Genomic DNA, 22104 nt, shown 5'->3' on the forward strand with positions numbered 1-22104 from the left:
GTGCTTAACCAGAATAGGGAAAGTAAAATTGTACCTAACGATAAATGAATATTGATCGTCGATTGTTAATAACGAATCAATTAATTTATCATCAATTAGGAATTTATATCTTTCACTTGTTGTATCCTACCTAAACAACAATAAAAGATAAATTAAAAAATGAAATATTTGACTCTGCTTATGTCGATATACGATATTTATGAGAAGAAAGGATCTGCTAAAAATCGTAGAAAGATGAGGAATGGGGCATTGGGTGACAAGATAATCGCGATTCGTAGAGTTCTTACGTAACCCTTCTTTTATTACATATGTCGAGCATATTCATAAGAATGTCTCGTTTCTTTTGGTTTTCTTGTAAATAACAACATTCAAATCAACGTCGCAAAGCATAAATGTTATAATAATATATATATATATATTATATAACATATATATATTTATATATGTATACCCAATATAGTCCCCCGGCGTAATTCGTATATTTGTATTTATATATTTGTATTTTCATATTTATAATTTGCGTTATGTATACATATATACCTTCGCGTTTAATACGTCTCATCACGCACTTACAACGTTAAGACGGCGAATTTTCTTCTCTTCTTTTTCTTCACACACGTCGATCCGCATTCTTTTTTTTTTTTTACTTTAGAGGCTACGGTCAAAATATCTCTCGCTAAGATTTACCCTTCTTGCGCGTTTCTCCGCGCGTGAGAAACGACGACGGCGAAAGTACGAAAGAACTTAAAGGCGGAAAGTCGCGAAACGGAAAAACGGATTAACGATGCCGGTAGCGTACGTGACACGTCGTTCACTATCATCGCTGGCTGCGAAGCTTACTCTACGTGCAATTCTTATCACTGGTGTACTTCTATTTACAAGGGTTTCGCCAATGACGAGTCAACGTTCGAGCATCCTTAGACCGATAATTCGAATAATCCGCGTCACCATTTTCCCTTAGCCGTTCACAAATTTCATTAAAATCGTTTGATTATAGCAAAGCAAGAGTTTAGAGGTAACTCTCGAATACTATTTCTTCCTTTTTTTTTAACCTTTGATTAATCTACTGTCTCTCAATTTCATTGATTCCGCGTGTGATTCGTGAGTCTGACAGCATATTTTTTTTATTCTTATTAAATTCATGGGATCTAAATTGAGATTTAAAAGAATTGAAAATCAACTCTATCGCGACTACGATGCTAACGGAAAATGGCATTACGCACCGATATTACAGACAAGAAGTCACAGTTGTTTCACATACAATCACATACACGCGTACATACACATGTGCAATATAGATTCTACTTGCATTATGGGCAGTGATCGCTTCTCAATAGGCGGACAGCTTCGGAGTTCTTAAGCGTGCCCGGAAAGAACGATCTTTACTTTGTTACTTAATTTCTTGTTCTGAATTTTTAATAGACGAAACTATTCAAGATATTAAAATAATTCTTCTGGATTTTTAAGTTTCACACATAAAATTAAATTTCATATAAAATACAGAGTGTGCTTGTGTTAACCAATTAAAGCCATTGCATAACAAAACTTTTAAGCGTTATTTAATCAGACTGTGCTTATTAGTGTTGTAATAAAGATTCGCTGCATCAAGATAATAGATGAGTTCAATCATCTTTGTGTTCGTGAAAGGAAAGCGTTCGTATTTATCTCTCTGCAAAATTATATAAAATTAATAAACAGAATTTTGTATGATTAGATTAAACTATTCTAAGATAAAGAACGTTAGAGTAATTATTCAGCGCCAATGATCTTGACCTTGACATGTAATTGAATAATTACCAAAAAGTGAGTAATAATTAATAATATTAATAAAAAAAACTCAGGATGTATATGCATCATTTCTGATGGCGCTGGTCTAAAAATTCATTTAAGCACCATCGACGTATCGTCGAATGCAATCGATATATTGCTACGCAATATATATATCGCGTTTAATTGCTTTTTTAAATAAATTTTTTCACAATTTTATTTTCATCGAACAGAAACTGTTTATAATGTGCCTATGGAAATGCTTTTTAATGAGAAATATTGATCAATCGTTCGTGCGTTCAATCAAAATGCCCGCGATCAATACGCTTCAACCGACAAGTGGAGAAACAATCGTTCGTAGCGTTGACCAGATCGGGATTTGAATTCGTTGCAGTAATCTCCACAGATTGCGAACGCTGCGATGCTGCAAAGACGCGTGATCCCCTCATGTTAAATGCTTATGACTTTTAAGATCGCTAGTCTCGCGAATGATACGATTACAGACCTCATCAGAGTAAGTCTGCGTAATCCCTAAGTCGACCCGTTCCCTTCTTTAATCCATGGCGGGCATTAACTCCTTTGCGCGCCGAGTGCAGGGACTCTCTCTCGAACCTGTTGCTTTAAACAAGATGTACGCTGAATAATGGATATTCCTAAGTAGTTAGAAGTCCGCTTAAAACCCGGCACAGCCGGGGCCGGCCTCTCCGCGACCGCCTACGAATAAATCCCGATTTGATCAATTAACACGTAAACAAATCGATCGCGCGACGCAACGGCGTGAAACGGAACCGATATTTCGAGCAAATATGTAATTTACATTGCAATTATTTCCTGTTGATTCTGTCGAGTCTGGACAGTCAGCCGGACAATTTTTGATGCCGATTCATGAATCTGATTACGAAATGAACACACGTCGACGTTTTGCTATATGCGACGTTTTACTATACTGCGTATAGTATCGCACGCAAAAAGTTACTTAGCGCATATTTCTTTCTGCTTATATAAATTGCTTATCGTTAAGACGCGTAAGAATAAAAGATAACCGATAATACAAAAAAAATGCTTTAATGATATGCTTCTGATCGCCGCTGCCATCCGGTCATCCGGAATTATCACGTCAAAGGCGAGAAACGTAGATCGCGCTTGCATATAAATTCTTCATACACTACTCACAAATTGCCACAGCACCGCTAGATAACGTTGATAGTAAAATATGAAAACTTCCTTTTGCAATATTGCATAAAATGCCATAATTGGCCATAAATAAATATATGTAATATTTCGAGAAAAAATGGATTTTACAACAATTGAACGAGATTTAGGACTATTTATTAATTCCCAGGCCGAAAACTGTGCTTTCGATACATTCAATAAATATTTTCTATTCAAGACGAACCTCGACATTTTCTGGTCCTATATGATTACGCACAAAGCGAGTGATTGGAATTATAATTAAACAAAATGAGGACACGTGTCTGCATATAATGTGAAGAAAGAATTGCGTCATTCTCAGAAAAGGAAAACCGGAGCAATGCCGGATTGATTCGAAAACGTTTGCAACTAAGTAGTATTCGATTTCTTGTTACGATATATCCGCGTTTCTTTCTCCGCTGCAAATTTTCCATTTTCTTCTTTCCCCCCTTCGCTGTCCGTACCTCCTTCGACTGCCTCTCCAGATGAGAGCAATTCCTCCGTACCGAATCTGACGTTTTAATCTCAAGTATCCAGATGGGATCCATGATTTCGTACATAAGGAGGTAAGGGTAGGAACGGGATGGAAAGAAGCGAGAAATTTAAAATGTACTTGGCGGAAGTTTGCCACGGAATAAAGAAGTGGAATCGATGCTCGAGATAATACACGCACTTTTTTCGCACTTTTATGCATTTCAAATTAAAGAAGGAAGAAATGGCTGATGTTTAAGGGATGCACGCAGTCGAAACTGAGACGCGTGACTACGATGGACTCTCATTCAGATGTCGATGGGGAGTTAACTTTGCTCGAGTGGTGACAAACACTCACGATTCTCCTCGAGATATACGTATCGTCATGACGAATCTTCGAACTCAAGAGTTTTTACGTTGTTGACGAAATTGAGAACCCTCATGCATCGATCGTACGAACGAGGGAAGAAAACTATTTCGAGAGGGCCGGCATGTGAGTTTAAAAAATGTTGGAGAACTAGTTGGCTCGGTGAAACTTTAATTCAGTATTAAACTCGAACGATTTCGTTTTGATATTCCGGAAATGTCATCAATTGCGCGATTAAAATACTCCCGCATAATATAGTTAAAAAACATAACGACTCACTTTCACACACGTTCCGGACTCTCTCTCTCTCTCTCTCTCTCGCGCGCGGAGACGAGACCACTGGTATTTGTTATTAGCGTCATTATGTTACGGCGTTATACAATATATTACACTGAAAGCGATAGTCGTTGCACTTTGTTTAATACCCTTTCCTCTCGTTCTCGTTGTTCCACCTCCAGGCGTGTGTCTCGCCCCTCAACCCTTCGGGCCACACAACGCACGATCGGTGAAGGGGAGATCGGCGAGGATTCGTGCTCCTGTAATTCTTGGCCACTCGTGGACTGTCGTCGCTACACTAAACTTGGCACGCGTAAATTACTCTCCGTCATTTAATACGGACGCTAACTACTCCAGTCAGTCTTTGTGTCACCGCGGTGTAATTGTGTGTGTGTGTGTGTGTGTGTGTGTATGCGTGCACGTGCGCACGTGTATTGTGTGTGAGTGTGGTCTGTCTTTCATGTCGTGAGTTCTAATTTTTTCTTCCTTTTATTCTCTTTTTAATTGAGTCCGTTAATTAGGGAAACCAACACCGACGGCGCGGCGTGTCAATGACGAGGTCGTCGTTCGCTTTCTCTTTTCTTTTCGGGTCTTGCTTATCGAATTATCGTTACCGCCAGAGCAATTAGTAATAGCGTCACGGTCGTCATCACGCCCGTTGCTGAATCTGAAATTAGACAAAATATTTCACTGTTTAAGATTAAAACGCCGATTTTTTACAGAAGCTACATTTCTAAATTTAAATAAACCTAATTTGTATGAATCGATAATTTGCTTATAGATATTATAATGTTTTTGCCCCGTTTTTAGATTAAACATCAAGTTTCGACATTTACATTAATAAATCTCTGTTCACAAATCATTTAAATCTTCCCAAACAGCTTAACCGTACAATATTAAAAGACAAAATTTAAATCAATATTTTGAGTTAAATAACAATCTGTTATTTTTAACTAGTATGTGGTGTCCAAACAGTATTATTTTAACTTCACTGGTTTAGTTAAATTAACGACATATTGAGTAGCGACTTATATTATATGGTTAAAAATGACTCAAATTGAGTATAATTTGACATTACGAATTTAACAGTGCATATGAAATATATTCTTTAGAACATAATATAGTACCAACTATCAGATTCTAATATATCGAAAAAACCATAGCATGGAACGTTCATTTTCGCGATGCTACGGGACAAGAAGGGAAATGCTCTCTCGGTAAGTCTCGAGAGGTCAATGCACAATCAAGGGGCTTGGGACGACGAGAATCTGTCGTTACCCCGTTGCAGGAAGGTTGCCACGGAAGAATCTCTCTCCCTTCGAGGGAGGATATGCCGAGAAAACGGAGACGGGTGCAAAGGGGTGAGTGCCGATTAGTCGACGGTCCAAGCGGAGTAGATATACAGAAGGGAGAAGTAAGGGTAGACGAGAGGAGGAGCCAAAAAAAGAAAGAAAGAAAAAGAGAGAGGGAGAAAAAAAACGGAGGAAAAAATGGGAAGTCAGTTATTCTTCCGGTTGGCTTGCACCGTACCGTTAGCTATTACTCGCTTGGAGAAAAATGTATTCTCCGGCCTTTTCCTGGCCTCACTCATCTCTAATTACGAATCAGAAACAACCTGGTGAGCCGTCGCCTCCTCTGGATCGCTCCCCTCCTCCCCTTCTCCTCTCAACTCCCTTTTCTGTTTGCCACGGCCCTTTCTAGAGTCTTCTCGACTCTCATCCAAAGGCTCGCAAGCAGTAACTTGCCTCCCTGACCCCCTTTCTTCACCCCCTCCTTTCCCCTTTTCTTTTATCCGGTCCCTGGCGCTGCCCCGGGAGAATTCTTCGCTTCGCTACTTTTGTGCGATCTTACCTTCCTTCAATTCGCGATTTCTCGCCCTACCCCATCCTTCTCTCCTCTCCCCCCCTTTCTCCCTCTCCTCTCCCCTGCTCGTCTTCTCCTCATCTCTGCGAAAGGGAGATGTGTTATGCACTTATAGTCAATATTTATATTTCACTGTTGCGCGAAAATTGTAAAATAAATGCTGTGTCTTGTCTCATTAGATCTGTGTAACTCGAGATCCAAACTCGCGCCGGCACGATCTCCTGCAGATGTACACGCTTTCCAGACTTCGAGAGGGAGATATCGCGTCTACGATTACACGGCATAATGAAAAATCAACGTATGACGCGCGCGACGTATACAGTCTTCTGTATCATTCGATATCGAAATAACATCGGACATTGAACTCATCGCAATCGTATCGCTGTCTCGTCGAACAGTTCCCATTAGCAATTTGACGTTCATTTCGCAGCAGAATTTTCCATAGAAACGCCCCGATATTTCTGTCGCATTCTTTCCGTCGCACTTACGTGTGGCAGCTTGCAACGCAGTTTTTCTCGTTACTAGTTCAACCCGCCTTTTTCCACGCGAAATTACCTTACTTCCCCGAGACTATCGCGATCGTCCCCGCGGAGAAAACGGATTTTCACACTACGCCATTATGCAAATTCCTCTTAAAAGTAACCGCGGTCGAGCGAGATATTGAGAGAGACGGTAGCGCAGAAGAACAGAAGGGTGGGAGGGAGGATGGCCGGGACAGGGATCGAATTACGGAAGAGACGCGGGGGGTGAAGACGGATCGTGGAAGGAGGTAAAAATGCTAGGGTGGAAAAGAATTATCCGATAATGCCGAAGGCTCGGCGGAATTATGAAAGGTGCTACACACCTGGCCGCGCTCGGAAATGCGGTAGACGCGGCCGATCAAATGCCACGATCGGGAGCCGCGAAATACCGGATAAAACCGCATCTTCGACGGGAAAACTCGTTCGCGTTTTGTCTCCCCCCCCCCGCTCGTGCGAGGTTCGTTTGCCCACCGCGACGACGGGAGCTTGTCGAAACTGAATCTCAAATTCGTAATAAAGTAACGAACGGCCGCGCTTATTGTTCAACGCATGTCCGGTACTTATCTGAAATTTTATCGCGTATACGGTCACATTACACGAATGTACGGCGTTAGCGAAATATTTTTCTCTACTATATTATGCGAAATGCCATTCTATTTGTGTCGTATAAAAAGCAAATATGCTGTAAAAAAAAAATGTAAATGCGATTGGCACGATAAGTTATTCCATAGAAACAAATATTGTTCTTTATGGAAAAAACATGTATATTTATCGAAAAGTTATTTAACTGTTCCAGATATATGCCACGTATTATTTATATGTATATCTCGAGTGTGTATTGTTCTTCTATAGATTTTAAAATTTAACATGAAACCTCTTTATTTACTTATGTAATACATAACTATACATATACGTAAAACTTCAATTAAATTTTATGTCATGCTCACCTTTATCAGGGGGCCAGTTGTAATTTCTTTTTCTGTCCAGTTCAGACGACTTCTGCTCCGATTTTCCAATTTCGTTTAAATTCGACTGGAACTTGGTACCTTGAGAGAAAAACACGAAACGCACGTTTGTGAAAAAACATTACGTATATCGACGTGATGGTGGACGATGATAAATAATAAATGAAATGTACAAGGATATCCCCAAGAAAAATATCTTTCCGCGTTGAAAAGTCCACCGAGGACTGGCGACAATTTGTTTCCCGGATGTTATGGGAATGAATCCCGGACGTTATGGGAATAAATTAAAAATTCAATCTCGCTTCGAGACATTATAGCGCAAAACCGTCGGCGAGACAGAGAAGATGAGATCTGAGAAAACAGAAGGAGCGAAAGGAGAGACTTGCGTGGTTCACATATAGCGGAACCACGGACAAAGGGACGTACAACGAGTGGCCCTTTCGACTGAAGATGTTTACGAGCCTGTTACGCATAAAGTGGGTGGCAAACGCGTTAACTAGTATGCAAACTCCGAGTAAACACAATTCCCTTATCCGCGCCAAGTAGATTCTATCCGTGTCACGACACACGCTTGTCGCAAGCCCGACCGCGTTTTGGATTACATTCTTGCAGCGAAACAGCTCGTGATGAGTATATATTTTGATAAAATTACACAACCAGACCTTATGTATGTTAGTATGTTATGTATGTTATGTATGTTAGTCTGTCGTGTTATAATTTGTACGTGCTTGTCGCGTGAAGCGCATCTCACAACATACATAAATAAATAGTCATCTTATTGCTCAAATATAAGTATCTACCTCTTTACACACACCAGTAATTATATAAAATATATAGTAATGCGTAAGAAATAATGCTTTCTTTTATGATTTTAATAAGTAAGCTTTCGCTTCTCCATATCTAAATATTAAATTTACATCTTTATGTTTAAGTTTATTTATTTCTCTTCATTCTAGTTGGAAAAAATAATAATAACTAACTTACAGAATTATTTAAAGTTGCACAGTCGAATCGTATTCTTTTGTTATACTTATTAAAATGTTATAATATCTGTCAATAGCACATTATATTACCAATTATAAACAATTGTTACACACCAGAGTTCTATAATTTTTCCAAATTTATCCATATTCTACCCGAATAGACATCGCGCATTTCTCACTGCAAAATTATAACCAATTATTGCGTATCCATATGCATTCTATTATTTTTCTAAACCTACGTAAACGTGCGTATAATTCGCAGATAGCACGTCAAGTTGACTGAAGCTAATAAACGCAGCTTCACTAACGCGGAGAACCAGTAGGTAGGAGGAGCCGCAGAAGCCTGGCAACCTGTACTTAGGGCTTAATTTCGGAGTACCCACGGAGCGAGGTGCTTGTGAATATCGCTTTGTGTCTTCGTTCCCTCGCGATTAGATTTGTAAGTTCGTAGCCCCGAGGCGGTGCCAGTCAGTTTAGGTAAGGGACAAGGCGAGGGTTGCGAGGGTTGCAGCGCAAGGGGAAGCACACGATCTTGGCACGATAGCCTATTTCGGATAAGGTAATGGGTGATCATGACGGCGTACGCGCGCGCGAGCGCGCTTGCGTATAGGCCGCTTGTACCCTCGTGTGTATAATACCAAGGCTGATAGTACAGAGTAAGGTCGCCGCCGCCGCCACCTCGCCGGATACACCTTCCGGACAACCGAGGTGAGACAACCGTTGTACGGCGACGCAATGGATAGGTTAGACAGACGTATGCAAATCTCGACCAAACATTAGCAGTGACAATGTGTAACGTGCGCTATACGTATATCCATGTGCCCGGGCCGGTTCCATAGTTTCCTATATGCGAGAATCTCTATCGCGATGCGGCTGTTTCTGTAGCTATGCGTAGGGCGACGACGTGTTTAGGGAACCAGACGTATAGCCCGCCGTCGTCGCGCGAGTATGGACACGTATAAGCTCCACCGGGAGCGTGTAAGCTTCGTTATATGTATAGTAGTTCAGGATTTCGTTGCGGAGCAACGAGCAAGAGTTAATCGTGAGAAAATTTCCGGAAAAGGAAAAAAAAGGGTTGAGAGAGAAAGGGAGAGAATAAGAGAAAGAGAGAAAAGCGCACCGTGGTTAATGCAGAAATGCAGATATCAATAGAACTGAACATAGCGATGAAATTTATGCTTAATTTGCATCCTGACATCGTTGGTCCCTGCGAATGGTCGGGCAAATTAAAATCCTCGCTCCACCATTAACTGCCCGTGAAAAATAAACGTGCTCGAAACGTACGTAATTATTTGGAAGTTGATCAACACATGGTGGCTATTAAACTGCCGCGAAAATCCGATGCTCTTGCGCGACAGGTTGAAATAAGAGAAGATAAAAATATTGATAAACGCTTTCAGAGAAAATCCGAATCGAAAATTCGTTTGTCGCACATAAAACTGCAACGTCATCTGCATTACGTCCATCTGCACCAGTGTCCATTCGGATCAAAATACGGATTTTGAAATATCTAAAGTGGGAAGAGAGGACGAATCGCATTTTGTACTTAATTTGTCGATACATTCGATATTCAGATTTCAATTCGTTATTTACGAGATGATAAAAAGGGGGTGCATTGATATTTAATAAGATTCCCACGACTGGACATTTCGGCAGTAAAATATTGCGGGGCACTCTATTGTACAAAAATGTGAATCGTGCGTACAGAAGATTGTATTGGTTAAAAAAAAAGAGAAATAGAAGATAAAAAGCTTCGTGCCTGCAACTGCCCACGCATTGATTCGACTTTCCGTTTGGATTTGATAATCCTCGATTTGGTAATCCTCGCGACTCTGCTGTCAGAAAGAGGAACTGTTGTCGGGGACATTGCACAAATAAGTCCCCCATATAAAAAGTTACCGTTTCGCGCAGTTACCCCTCATTGATTTTACGCGTCCGGTGGGGTCATGATATTCCTGCTCACACGTTCGCGCGCGGTTCGGAGCCTGACGGGTCGGTGCAGACGCGTTTAACTATTTTCGTTGAGATTGTGGATTTAGCTTTCCGTTCTGCGTTCCGTTAATATCAAACTGTCTCGGTGTTGGCGCGCGCGCGGGGGCGTCAACGTATACAATTTACCTTGCGCTATCAGGCGGACTGATGTTGGCCGTGCACGCGACAAAGTCAATGATACTCCTTGTCCCAGGTGGCTCGGCTAACTGTGCCCCAAGAAAATTAACAGAGGTCTAACGTCTCGCACGCTCCGAGATCTAAACTTATACCGCCGTGTCACGCGGCGCGCAATATTGTCACGGCGTCACGAGCGCCGTTCTAATTAATGCGCCTGTACGATGTTAATTCGGGGTCGTAAATAATTTTACGCGGAAGCGACAGCGACGCGCTGCGCGCGACGCGCGGGACGCATCGTCGAATAAACGTGATAAAATGATTTTCGACTCGGCGATTTGACGAAGCGATTTGATCTCGCTTTATATACGTTATACGACAACAGGAGCGACAAGGGCTGCGCTGTTGAACGGCGCTCTTACGCGCCTCCGCTCCTACTCTGTACGTGCTCGCGTACGGTAGAATAGGGGACGTGTTAATCGTACGAAAGCACGCGGCTAAACCAATCGCTATACATACTCTCCCCCCAAATTACAGGCGAACAACGGTGCCCCGGGGAATTAAGCGACACCTAAGGGCATATGTGCTCTGGGAGATGTCACGATACCGCGACAATACTTGCCCCGTTTCCCATCGGAGCCTCAAAGTGACTTATCGCTGTATAGGCCGCGTGTACCCTGGCTTCCGTATATGTAATTTGCCATTCGCGCGAGCTGCGCGCGGCGCGACTTAAGGGAGAAACGGAAATGGACAAATGCCTGCAATGGCAATTACACGGCGGCTTAACACCGATACACACACGAATAAGCAAGAACCCGCGGCATCGCAGTATGCAGTATCCACGCGCAAAGAAAGAAAAGAGAAGATGTCGAGAAGAGGAAGCTCTCAAAATATTTTGTCAAAAATATTTTTATGTTGTCTGTACTTTATATTGTGACATTTGCAAGCAAACCTGCCTTTCTGTATAGCAAATAACACCACCTCACACTAGGGGAAGTTAAAACGCGCCGCGTTATGTTTAGATATTCTCAACAACAGATTGTCGTAAGTTACTGCGAGCAAATAAGGCCTGTTTATGCTTGAGTTTCCCGTCCGCATGGAGGAAACTCAAGCAAATCTTCTGTTTAATCTTAAGCGTACACTTGCGCCCTTGAATTTCCAACGATATGAATAACGAGAAACAACGGCGCAAATAGGCGGCGACCGCTAGATTGTTTAAAGAGGGCATTGCAAAAAGACAAGGCGAAAGGTAGGCGGAGGGGACCGAGATAAATTAACCGGGAAAAAATGTACTGCGAAATACGAGAGAGAACTGTTGGAATCGTAACGAGCGTAACGTGGATGTAAAAAGAGACGCTGGCGGACTAAAAGAGAATAAGTCAAACAGATATGTTAAGGAAAGAAGATGACATAAAAATAAAGTGCTTAAAAGAACTGGGGGGGGGGAGAAAGAAATGGAAGCAGACACGGTTAAATGTAACCGGGATAAGGAAGAAGAGAAAAAGAAACAAAGCGATAAGGGAAAAAGACGATTCCCTCTCGGAGCCCCGGCGAGATCGAGGGGGAGAAAACGGAGGAGGGAACAGAGATGAGGGCGAGAGAGCACGAAGGGAGCAAACATTAATGCCACCTTGCAGACCGCAGATGTTGCACCAATTACAAACCTCATCCTTCCTTCGCAGCCCGTCCTTTCCTTCCCCTCTCGGCCTTCGCAAATAGAGAAGGAGAGACAAGGAGACATATGCCGTATTCAAACTTACCACATCCCGTCGCATTCACCATCCTCCTCGCTTCTCCCCCTCGGTCCTCATCTTTTCACTCTCACCTTTCCGCCGTCTCTCAACCCGCTCCCCGGGGCGATGACATTGGTTATTCGTGGAGGAAAGGAAGGGTGGAGACACACGGTAGACACGATAGACGCACCGTAGAGACGGTAGAGAAAGGGCGAAGCTCAACGAGACACGAATTTTCGATTAAATTTAACACAGGGCGCAAAAGGACGCTAGGGCGCTGCACGTTGCTGTTTTAGGTGATAGAGCAAAGCGAAGGACAAAGAAAGAAATAGAGGGGCGAGGGGGGGGGGAAGGCGTGGATAGGGACAGAGAACGCGGTCTACACAGCGGCGGCTGATATTATTCTTGGGTCTTCCTCGCTGGAGCATTATTAGTTCCGGCGTGTTAGCATACATGAAATATTGATGTTACACGGATCTCTTCTACCTCAGTCAACCTTGTTCCCAGCTCTCTCTCCCTCTCCCTCTCTCTTTCTCTTTCTAGCTTCTGTCTATTCATCTATCCTTTTCGCTCTCTCACATAACCACCACTCATGTGTTTCTGTTACGAACATCACTTCAGTTGACTCTCTGTTACCTTTATGTTTATTCTTCCATTCTTTTTATTCACCACCCTCGTTCTGTCTAAACTTTTTTGACAGTTACCGCTGCGTTTTGATTTCTTAAGTAAACGCTTGGTTTCCGAGGTAACGTGATACATCAAATAAAAATCTTTTGTCTTCAATTTTTAATAGATTTACTCTCTGTAAAATTTTGGAATTAGAATGTTGCGAATCTTCCTTTGCTGGAGATTATGCGGATATCAACAATATTCATAATTGCGTATATGATAATGGGCGTGTGTTATTTGACGTAATTCATTATGTGATTTAAAACAGTAATGTCTATTTTTCGATATAATTTTACATTACAAAAGGAAGATCCGTCGCCGCGTCGTCGGAAAATTCCAATTGTTATCCCGTTATAGACCTCATTTCCGTGGTTCTCTTTCGCCCTCCATAGAAAGCTTTAAAGCGAGTTGCTTACCCTTCTTCAAACCACTCTTAAAGCCGCAATCGATTCTCGGGATTCTCTGGTGGGTCCCATGGCTCTAGTTAACATCGAAGTTAATCGCACCGGAGATTCAAAGTATGTTGCTGGAAAATCCAGTTATGGGATGGCATTTGACTCTACGTGATGCTAGATTGAATATGTAAATCCGCTCCAACTAGATTGAGATTTTACTAACGTGCAGAGTATACAGGTTGCAGTTGAAACGTTTGACTCTTCTTCATATTCGCCAAGAATGATTCATAACGATACTATAAATAATAACGATATGTAAATACGTCTGAAAAGGTCTGATTACACGCATTTAACGTTGCATTTAATGTTCATTGGAAATTAATACTTCTCCAAAACTCGTGGAAAATATTCTGCTTAATAGATTTCTTCCTTTATATTACTTCCGACATTGTCACGTCTAAATTCTGTTCCGTATCTTATTACTTATGCTTTTTTTTTTGTTGAACGTGTGAGAAAGATCTAAATGATTGATGTGTTTTCTTCAGATAGAGATATATAAAGATCCAAGAGAATACTTCTTCCAAATATATCTCAAATGCTTGTTACTCTTCGTATACGCTCGCGTGACAGCCGACGACTGCATCACTTCGTCGAAATGCGAAGTTGCAGAATCAATCCCATAATTCGCGAAATTGCGATGATGTACATACGTTGGAAAATTACGTAAAAAGAAGATATATGCCGCTTCGAGTACTCACCTGTCTTGATGTTCTTTTCATTTTGAATTGTCAGCGAACTTGGATTTCCGTAAACAGAGTTATTCATCTCCGCCATGAATTCCCAATCTGCAAAAGTAAACGCGCGTTGGAAAATTAGATTCAAGCTAGCGAGTACGACGTGAATAATATCGATTGTGGTATATATGGAGGCATTAAATCTTATTACGTAGTTCTAATAGAGCGCAATACGCAATACGCAGTAATTTACTAATTTTGCAATGCTTTATAATAGTTTATAATATATATGCGTATTTATTAATTTTGCACTGCGTGATTTAATATATATATATATTATATATTATATATACACATATATATAAAATCTCTCTCTCTCTCTCATCATGAGGCATCTGTCTTTAATATAATATCTTACCTTTTTTGAGGATCTCTGTGGTAGACGGGCTAGGACTGGTGCTTGGCGGTGCGGACACTGCAACAAAACAATTTTCCATCTTCAAAAATCGGATCTACATTGACGTCGCATATTTCACGCAAAATTTATTTGCAGAGGTTTGTGGAAAAATATTCATATATCTCCCAATCGTACAAAAAGGCTCGGTCTTTCTTCATTCATCATTTTTTCGCAATTCTCGTGGGAAAAAAAAACACAATTATTTTCAGTGTTTCAGAGAGATGTGCTCTCTCTCTCTCAAGCTCTCACTCTCGATTCCAATCTATAGTACCGCTCGTATTTCTCTCTGTTTTCATTCCTATTGTTACCGAGGCCGCCTGCTATTGCTTACATTTTTTTTATGCGAATCTAAGGAAGATATACGATGATGTGAAATTACTTTGAATCCTCGTGTACTTTTGAGATAATTCGAGAAATTACATGAAACAAACATGAAATTAAAATGGACCGCGTGGAATTACGCACTTATATATTTGCACGCAACCAGACAAAATACTTTTGTTCTCCCAGATTGGGCGAATTCTACGCCGCGCGATATTATGGATCGCGCCACCTGTTACTAACTTCTCTCCCGGAACGTATTAGCTGCCGTAGCGCCGGCCAAGCCGGCCAAACTCTACATCATATTTTACTCCGGTACTACCGACATCCGCGCCTTCTACCCCTACACGCGCCTCCACGCGTAACTTATCCGGGGATACATACCTGAATAATTATTCGTAATTTCATCATTTGTCTTTAGCGAACGCCGTCGTCGGCCGGATTTATTACTGACCGCCGCTGTCCGCGGCTGGACGTACTCACTACGGAAATATCTGCTAAAAGTTTCGCAGAATGTGGCATTAAATAAAATTAGTTAGTATTACTCTTGATGAGTTCGTTATAATTGTTGTTAAATGCTGTTCATGGAATTAAATAGCTTATCTCTCCCGCGGTGTTCCGTGTTTCTTTCTGTTGCGCGTCCAACGGCATAATTTAAAAGGGTAATATCCATTGATAGCCTCGATGTGGGGAATGTGCCCGCAGTGAAAGAGGTCATTGCTATTTGTCACAAGCACCTGAGCGATTACTAAGTGGCAAGGTTGTAGAGAGGGTGCACGCGATGCACGTTGCGGAGGTGCGTTTCTCCCCAAGGTAAATACGATAGGATGACAAAGTATGCGCCTCAGCAGACGTGTTTACACACGCGAATGTAATGCAAATATGTAGCCCCGCCGTCTTTTCCGTAAGATAATACCTGAATGACTTCCAACCCCCGTTTCACTCGCCCGTGCGGTAATGTTTGCCGCAAAAATTACAACAACGACATCCCGACGTGCAACTCTATCTCGCGACGTTTGTCGCCGTACACACGCGCGAGACGAGGGGGTGCGAATGTAAAATCAATAAAACTTCTGTCGTCGAAAATTGGACGGCGAGACGTTAAATTTGCGATTGTCATCCATAAGCTTCTCTACACCTATAGAGATCAATATTTTGATATCTGTGTGTCAAAACAAAATACGAATGTTATCATCAGAAATTGTCGTCGTTCGTCATCGTGGTTATTATGAGGTTACTATCCAGTTTTATAGATATAAATATGGCACGCGCGGTGGATGAAATTCATTTATCATTTTTGCAAGTCACCGATGGAAGGCGAAGAGATTAAAGCTGAGAGCGCAATGAGGAAAAAGCGAGATGGTGGAAGAAAGTGAGAAAGAAAAAAAGAAAGAGAGAGAGAGAGAGAGGGGAGGAAAGAAGGAAGGAAAGAGGAGGAAGAGAAAGAGGGGGAGAGAGAAAGAAAGAAAAAAGGGCAAGGGGAAAAGAGAGAGAAAGTAAAGCAGCGACTTTTCACCTTTGATTTATCGCGCTAACTTTTATTTTCCTCAGGAGATATTAAAACCCGTTGTCCTGACCATTTAGCTTCACTGAGCTGATTGATGATTGGACCGGTTAACGCGCCGGCCTTCGCCGACAAATCAACTCTTTCATTATGCCCGATTAATATATGTGTTTGTAGCGTATACTGAAATCTGGAGATTCGGTAGTCGACTCGATCAAAGTTTAATTTAAGGAGAGACTGCTGCAACTTTGCGAGAAAGAATTCGCTGATCATCAATATTTATAAAAAAATTATTACAAAAGTTTACCGTGAATAAAAAATATTTAGCTGTAGATATGTAGATATGTCGGGATTTTCTTCTTTTCAATTTAGCATTCTGTCGAAAGAAAAATCGTAAATAAAATCTAGTAGCGATATTGGAAACGAAACATGTTGCAATCTATTGTTCGCAAAATTTATGCATCCCGAAATGTATTGATTTAGCTTCATCGTCGGTGAGCGAGGAGAACTCATTAAAATCTTAAGACGCCTTAATTAACCTAATAGCATCGTCCCCTTTCATCGGTACGTCACTAAACGATCTGTTTCCCCCATTCGCTCATCTATGGTATACCTTCCATCCAATTTCTCCTTCCATCGTGCGACGAGTATGCAAGATCTTCATATATTGTCTAGTGTAAATTTTATTCATGTTATACACCGCGCGAGTAATTGTTAGCGTATTCTAGCACAGTATGAATTGTATGCAATCAGAAAACCAATGAATTGTACAACCAAAGATTTGTAGAACGTAGAACGTCAGTGATATCGAGGCATGCAATAAGTTTAAAGTATCAAAGTTGATTCAGGAGAGTAAGACACACATTAGAAAATTGAAAATTAAATAATGACGACAGTGAATTTCAACAAAATGTTATTCAAAGCCATAAGAACGAGTGCTTCAAGAGTGATGTTTGAATCATAAAATTTGCAATACGCAACATTATTAAAATACAGGGTACTCCAGAGGAATAAAACTACTTGGAATATCTTTGTCAATGCAACTTCTTTAGATCATTTTAAAATCTTTTTCTTTTTCGCGAAAATATCGACCGTGATTATTATATTTTTCTGATTTCCCCAACTTTGAAAATAATTTAAGCTTATATTTTAATCAATATCCATTAATATCTATTAATATCCATTCATTTAAACTAATATTTTAATAAATATCCATTTAAAATTGATTGAAGAATATGATTGATAATATTTTTCAATCAAATTATTTACTTTCTTTTCTCAAGATCTCTTTAAAGTTTGCCAAAAGTTTTCCAATATTTTCAATTTTTAATTTATCAAAAATTATTGTAGCAGTATAATATCTTTGACACGAGAAATACGAGAAAAAATCAATTCCAAAAGAAAGTCAAAAAATCGGCAACGAACGTTCGACAGTTCGAGCCTCGTAACCCATCACGTAACGTCGCGGTCGTATCGTACATTTTTTATCTCGCGTGTCCCAGCGCGCCGTAATTAAACTACACGCGGTCTGAATTGTAAATCGTTGATGGTACGAACAGGCGACCAGGCCGATGGCCACCAATCGTCAATGCTGCCATTATTGCGGTCGGCCCGCGATCATTAACTAAATCGACGACAGATCCGTAGGAAATAATTTGCCGTAGGCGTCATCGAATCTCGGCGCGGTACGACAAGCAGGAAATTGCCAGGCTTCGTCGGGTTACGATCGCGTAACCCAATTCCGCGCGAAACAATGGTAGTAGCGGGCGCCGACCCGCTTTTGTCAGCAGCTGCCGCTACATGTCTGTAATTACTCGCGACGAAATCTCTCACTAGCATATCGATCGAAGACGTTCGACCGTTTGATTCAATTAGCGATTGGAGAGGCAGATATACAGGTCGTATTAGCAAGCTCTCCGGCCGATATATCTTCGACCCCCCGTCGATCCTTGCCCCTGCGCGTCTTCCGCAAACGCGAAGTCAAAGCCCTCTTTGATAATTACCGACCTACGTCGGTTCGTCACATTAACGCGCCTTGTAACGCATCGATCCATTAACGCGCTAACCGGGCAAGTCTCAAGGCGGATGTTGCGACGATCCGTATGCTGATATCCCGTGGGGATTATACCAATGCTGCTGGTTTGGAACTGCTCCCAAACCATCTTTGGCTTCCTACCGGCGCGGCGCGGCGCGGCATGTCGCCGCACGTGCCGCACGTGACAAAAGAGCACAAAAGGTGTGTTGTGTTTGCGAATTTTCTCTCGACAGATCTTCGAGTGGCTCCGAGAGCAGTTTCTCCACGAAATCATTTCACTTCCCGCGCTTGCCCCAGGTCTCTAGTTAGATCCCGTAACGATCAGAAAGGGTTACGGTGGCCGGTATAACGTAGTTATAATTCTATCAGAGCTGCCTTTGTTCGGGACCGTATTTCCAAACGGTGATCTCGATGAAGTAGCCAATGGTGTTCGCCGGAAGGCATTTCCTCGCGGAGCGGCGCGGTCGTCCGAGCGGGAGGGCGTGGATGCGCGCGGTTAAGGGTGGCTAAAACAGCTCGTAGATGCCGAGGGTGACGAGGGGGAGAGACGGAGAGAGAGGGAGAGAGAGAGAGAGAGACAGACGGTAAAGGAAACCGAGAGAAAGACAGACCGAGGAAGGGTGAGGGGAAGTGGGGAATTAGTATGCGGCGGCTGTCACGGCGCCATCCCTCGACTGCGGCGCGGCGCCTTCCTGCACCTTTTGCCCAACCCTGGACCACCCGGGCTAGACCGTTAATTTTCCATCCCGTGACTCCAATCAATCTTACCGCCGTCAGCGAGTCTCCCTTATGGCGATACCCCGTGGCCCTTTCTCTCTCCTTTGGCTCTCGATACGTTACCCGTCTGCCACCTCGGATTCCAGCCGCTGTCATTTCCGGCTTCCCGATTCCGATGTGCGACTACTAAATACATCGGGTCGTCGTTTACGCAAAAGGCCCGGCGCTCGCGGTAGCCGAGCGTCCGGTTGAATCGCGGCAACCAGTAAAGATCTCGATTTGACATAATTAGAGTCTGCAGGGAAATTAATTTTTCAACAATTTTCCCATAATGCGTTTACCCGAAGCAAAAAATAAAGAAAAAAATTTGTTTCGTTTGTTAGAGATTATTCACATTGCAAATAAATTATATCCTGATATTCATTCTCATGTTTATCGCAGTGAGTTCGCGTTATTTTTGTTATAATTATTGCCGGAAAAAATGCCATTTACGGTTCGAGCTAGGTCTTGATAGCCTAATAATAATGTTGTGAATTTTGTACGTTTTTCCAAACTCAGTAAACTATGTACCGATTTTTTCGTCGGTCTTTCAAATACAGTTCTTTGTTGGGACAGTAAATTCACATACTTAAATCGATAATCAATTTAACTTTTTTATGTTATTGCCGATCTGTTATCTCGTAATTATCTCTAAATTGGTAAATTTAATACTCTTAAAAATACATTAATCCTTGCAAATAATGGGTTATTTATGTAAAAATCTAAATTCCATCGAACGCAGATTTAAAACCAATCTTTAAAGTTCTTAGATTTGTTTTAAGCGCAGAACATTTTTTTTAAGCACTATACTTACGTGTATCACTATATTTAAAGTATACATTTAAAGTATACAAAATAATACTGTTCTTTTCCAATTCAATTTTAATTCATTTTAATTGAAATTCAAGTAATTCGACGAATTACTTTCGTTATTTCAGTTAAGCAACCGTCGCGTCCCCCGTTCGGAATAACAATTGCGAGAGTTCTCTATCCGCGTATTGAGGATTATTACTGTCTGAGTTTCCTATCCATATTATCTGCTTTCGACACCAGCCTCGGGGCGGATCCTGTCGTGAAGACTCGCGCAACACGTAGCGTAATCGGCAAGAGCGTAAACGGAACGCCGACTTTAATGAAGTACGTCGGCGAGATGGCTGATTTAACTACTGGGATAACTATTCATCCCGACCAGACCTAAACAGCTCGAGTGTCTTTGCTTACGCTGTTCGAATTCAATAAAGTTTTCTCGTGACCCATATCACAAATACGATGAACAACATCGCGGAGCGTTTTCTCAATACGGTCTTGGAGGTATACGAATTAACAATAATTTTATTACGATGATGTGTTAATAAACGTTAATGGACGGCTGGAAATTCATCGGTTTGACGTGTCGTTGTAATCTCAAAGTTTTCGAAAGACAAGCTCGCAGAACTACTCCTCTCGTGGTGGGTCTGTGGAGCAGTTATATATTTTACGGCGGGATGAAATCGCGTTGACGTCTGAAACCCGCCTGCGACAAGGACGGATTTCGGATTCCGACGAATCCACCGAACGAGAACTAACATTGGCTTTCCCTCGAAGGCATCGTCTTCGCGGATTTTATGGAAATATTTTCTCCTCCTTCTCGGGATTTTCTTTTTAACGCGCGTTTCGTCTCTCTTTTTCTCCCTCTTTCTCCTTCTTCCTTCCCTTCTCTCTCGCGCCCTCCTAGACCACCCCCTTTAATCGCATTACCGTACGTAGATATATATATTTCCATTCGTCGAACTGTTCCATTCGTTCGACGCCGATTGAGGCGGTTCTTTTACCATCTTCGTGGCGTTTCATCTTCCGCTTGCTTACCTTCGCCGTTACCAATGGTAATTGGAAGCCGGTATCATTAAATGAGCGTGAAGGCAATTTCGCAGCAAATCTCCGACATAACTGAATCGTTTGCGCATTAATTGTATACTTTATCTCGTTAATGCAAATCAAAGTGCTGTTGGGACACTTTGTTACGCAAGATCGGAATGCTAGTGAAAGACAACGAAGGTATTGTTAATTAATTATTTAGATTGATATTTTGATTAATCGATGTATCGCTGTTAAATTTTTGAACCAGGTTTTAAAAAGATTGTCCCAAATATTACATTATTGCGTGTTATCAAGCTCTGTGCTCGAATATTAGGAAATTAGTGTAGAAACTTTCGGCGAGCAATTTATTCTCCCGTCTCACAAATCGAATATTATTGTTTGTTCCTTCGGTCTCAATACCGAAAGGGATCTTCCTAGCCGAATTAGCGCTCGCGCAAACGCAAACGCAAAAGGAGACGCGCAAAAGCCCGTCGGCACAGAGAGTGAGATAAAGTTACGGCGCATTAGTTTGTTTAAGAGACAGACGCCGGAGGGGGAGAGCGCAGTCGCCCGGCGGACCGATGTTACTGGCCGTTTGAGGGACGACTTTCGGAATCGACTTTCCTGCCGGAGCGAAGAGAAGTTTGGCAATTTCCTTGGGCTAATCTGCTGGTCGGTCAGCATTGAGATGCTGCGGGGGTTACTATCGCAGAGAGACTGGGGACGAGGGAGGGGGAGAACGAGAGAGGAAGCGTAGCGGCACGGACGGGGTTGATCCATCGACCACGAACGCCGGGCGGTCCCATGAATTATACAAGCGACTCTCTATTGCTCTCTCATCTGGCATCTCTTTCTCAGAGATATCCCCCGTGGTGCCGACAAGAGGTACGACGAGGAAGCGGGAGCTGAAATCCTCCTCTCTGCGATGAAGAAAAGAGATGGGGAGGGAGGAGAGGAGAGCCAAAGACGCAAACGCGTGCCAGAGTGATCTGAGCTTACACATCACTGCGACTACCTTGACATGGCAACGAGTGACCATCCAATAAAGGATGACAATTAAAGCTTGACACGGACGTCGACACTTTTTCTTTCATTGTCCCCGGCGCACGTTCGTTGGCGGCGCACTCAAACTGATAGAAGTTGCAGACAGGATC

The 22104-nt window shown here is 42.1% G+C and overlaps 1 protein-coding gene across 3 annotated transcripts in view; it reads right to left on the reverse strand.

Annotated features, from left to right (window-relative positions):
* Window positions 1-275: 275 nt before the first annotated feature.
* Window positions 276-22104, reverse strand: part of LOC143896785 (lachesin) — a 163994-nt gene continuing 142165 nt past the window's right edge. Inside the window, exons 8-11 of one of the 3 annotated variants that reach the window (XM_077404807.1) lie at window positions 14460-14516; window positions 14066-14152; window positions 7404-7502; window positions 276-4739 (exon numbers count right to left, since the gene is read on the reverse strand). In XM_077404807.1, the coding sequence (XP_077260933.1) occupies window positions 4669-4739; window positions 7404-7502; window positions 14066-14152; window positions 14460-14516 (314 nt within the window). In that variant the 3' untranslated portion in view covers window positions 276-4668. Of the gene's footprint in view, window positions 4740-7403; window positions 7503-14065; window positions 14155-14459; window positions 14517-22104 lie in introns of those variants that run through there. The other 2 variants (XM_077404809.1, XR_013256748.1) reach the window with 2 other exon arrangements.

The sequence above is a fragment of the Temnothorax americanus genome, unplaced genomic scaffold (genome assembly GCF_048541705.1).
Source record: "Temnothorax americanus isolate GAGA-0224 unplaced genomic scaffold, ASM4854170v1 Scaffold2, whole genome shotgun sequence".
Classification (NCBI taxonomy): Eukaryota; Metazoa; Arthropoda; class Insecta; order Hymenoptera; family Formicidae; genus Temnothorax; species Temnothorax americanus.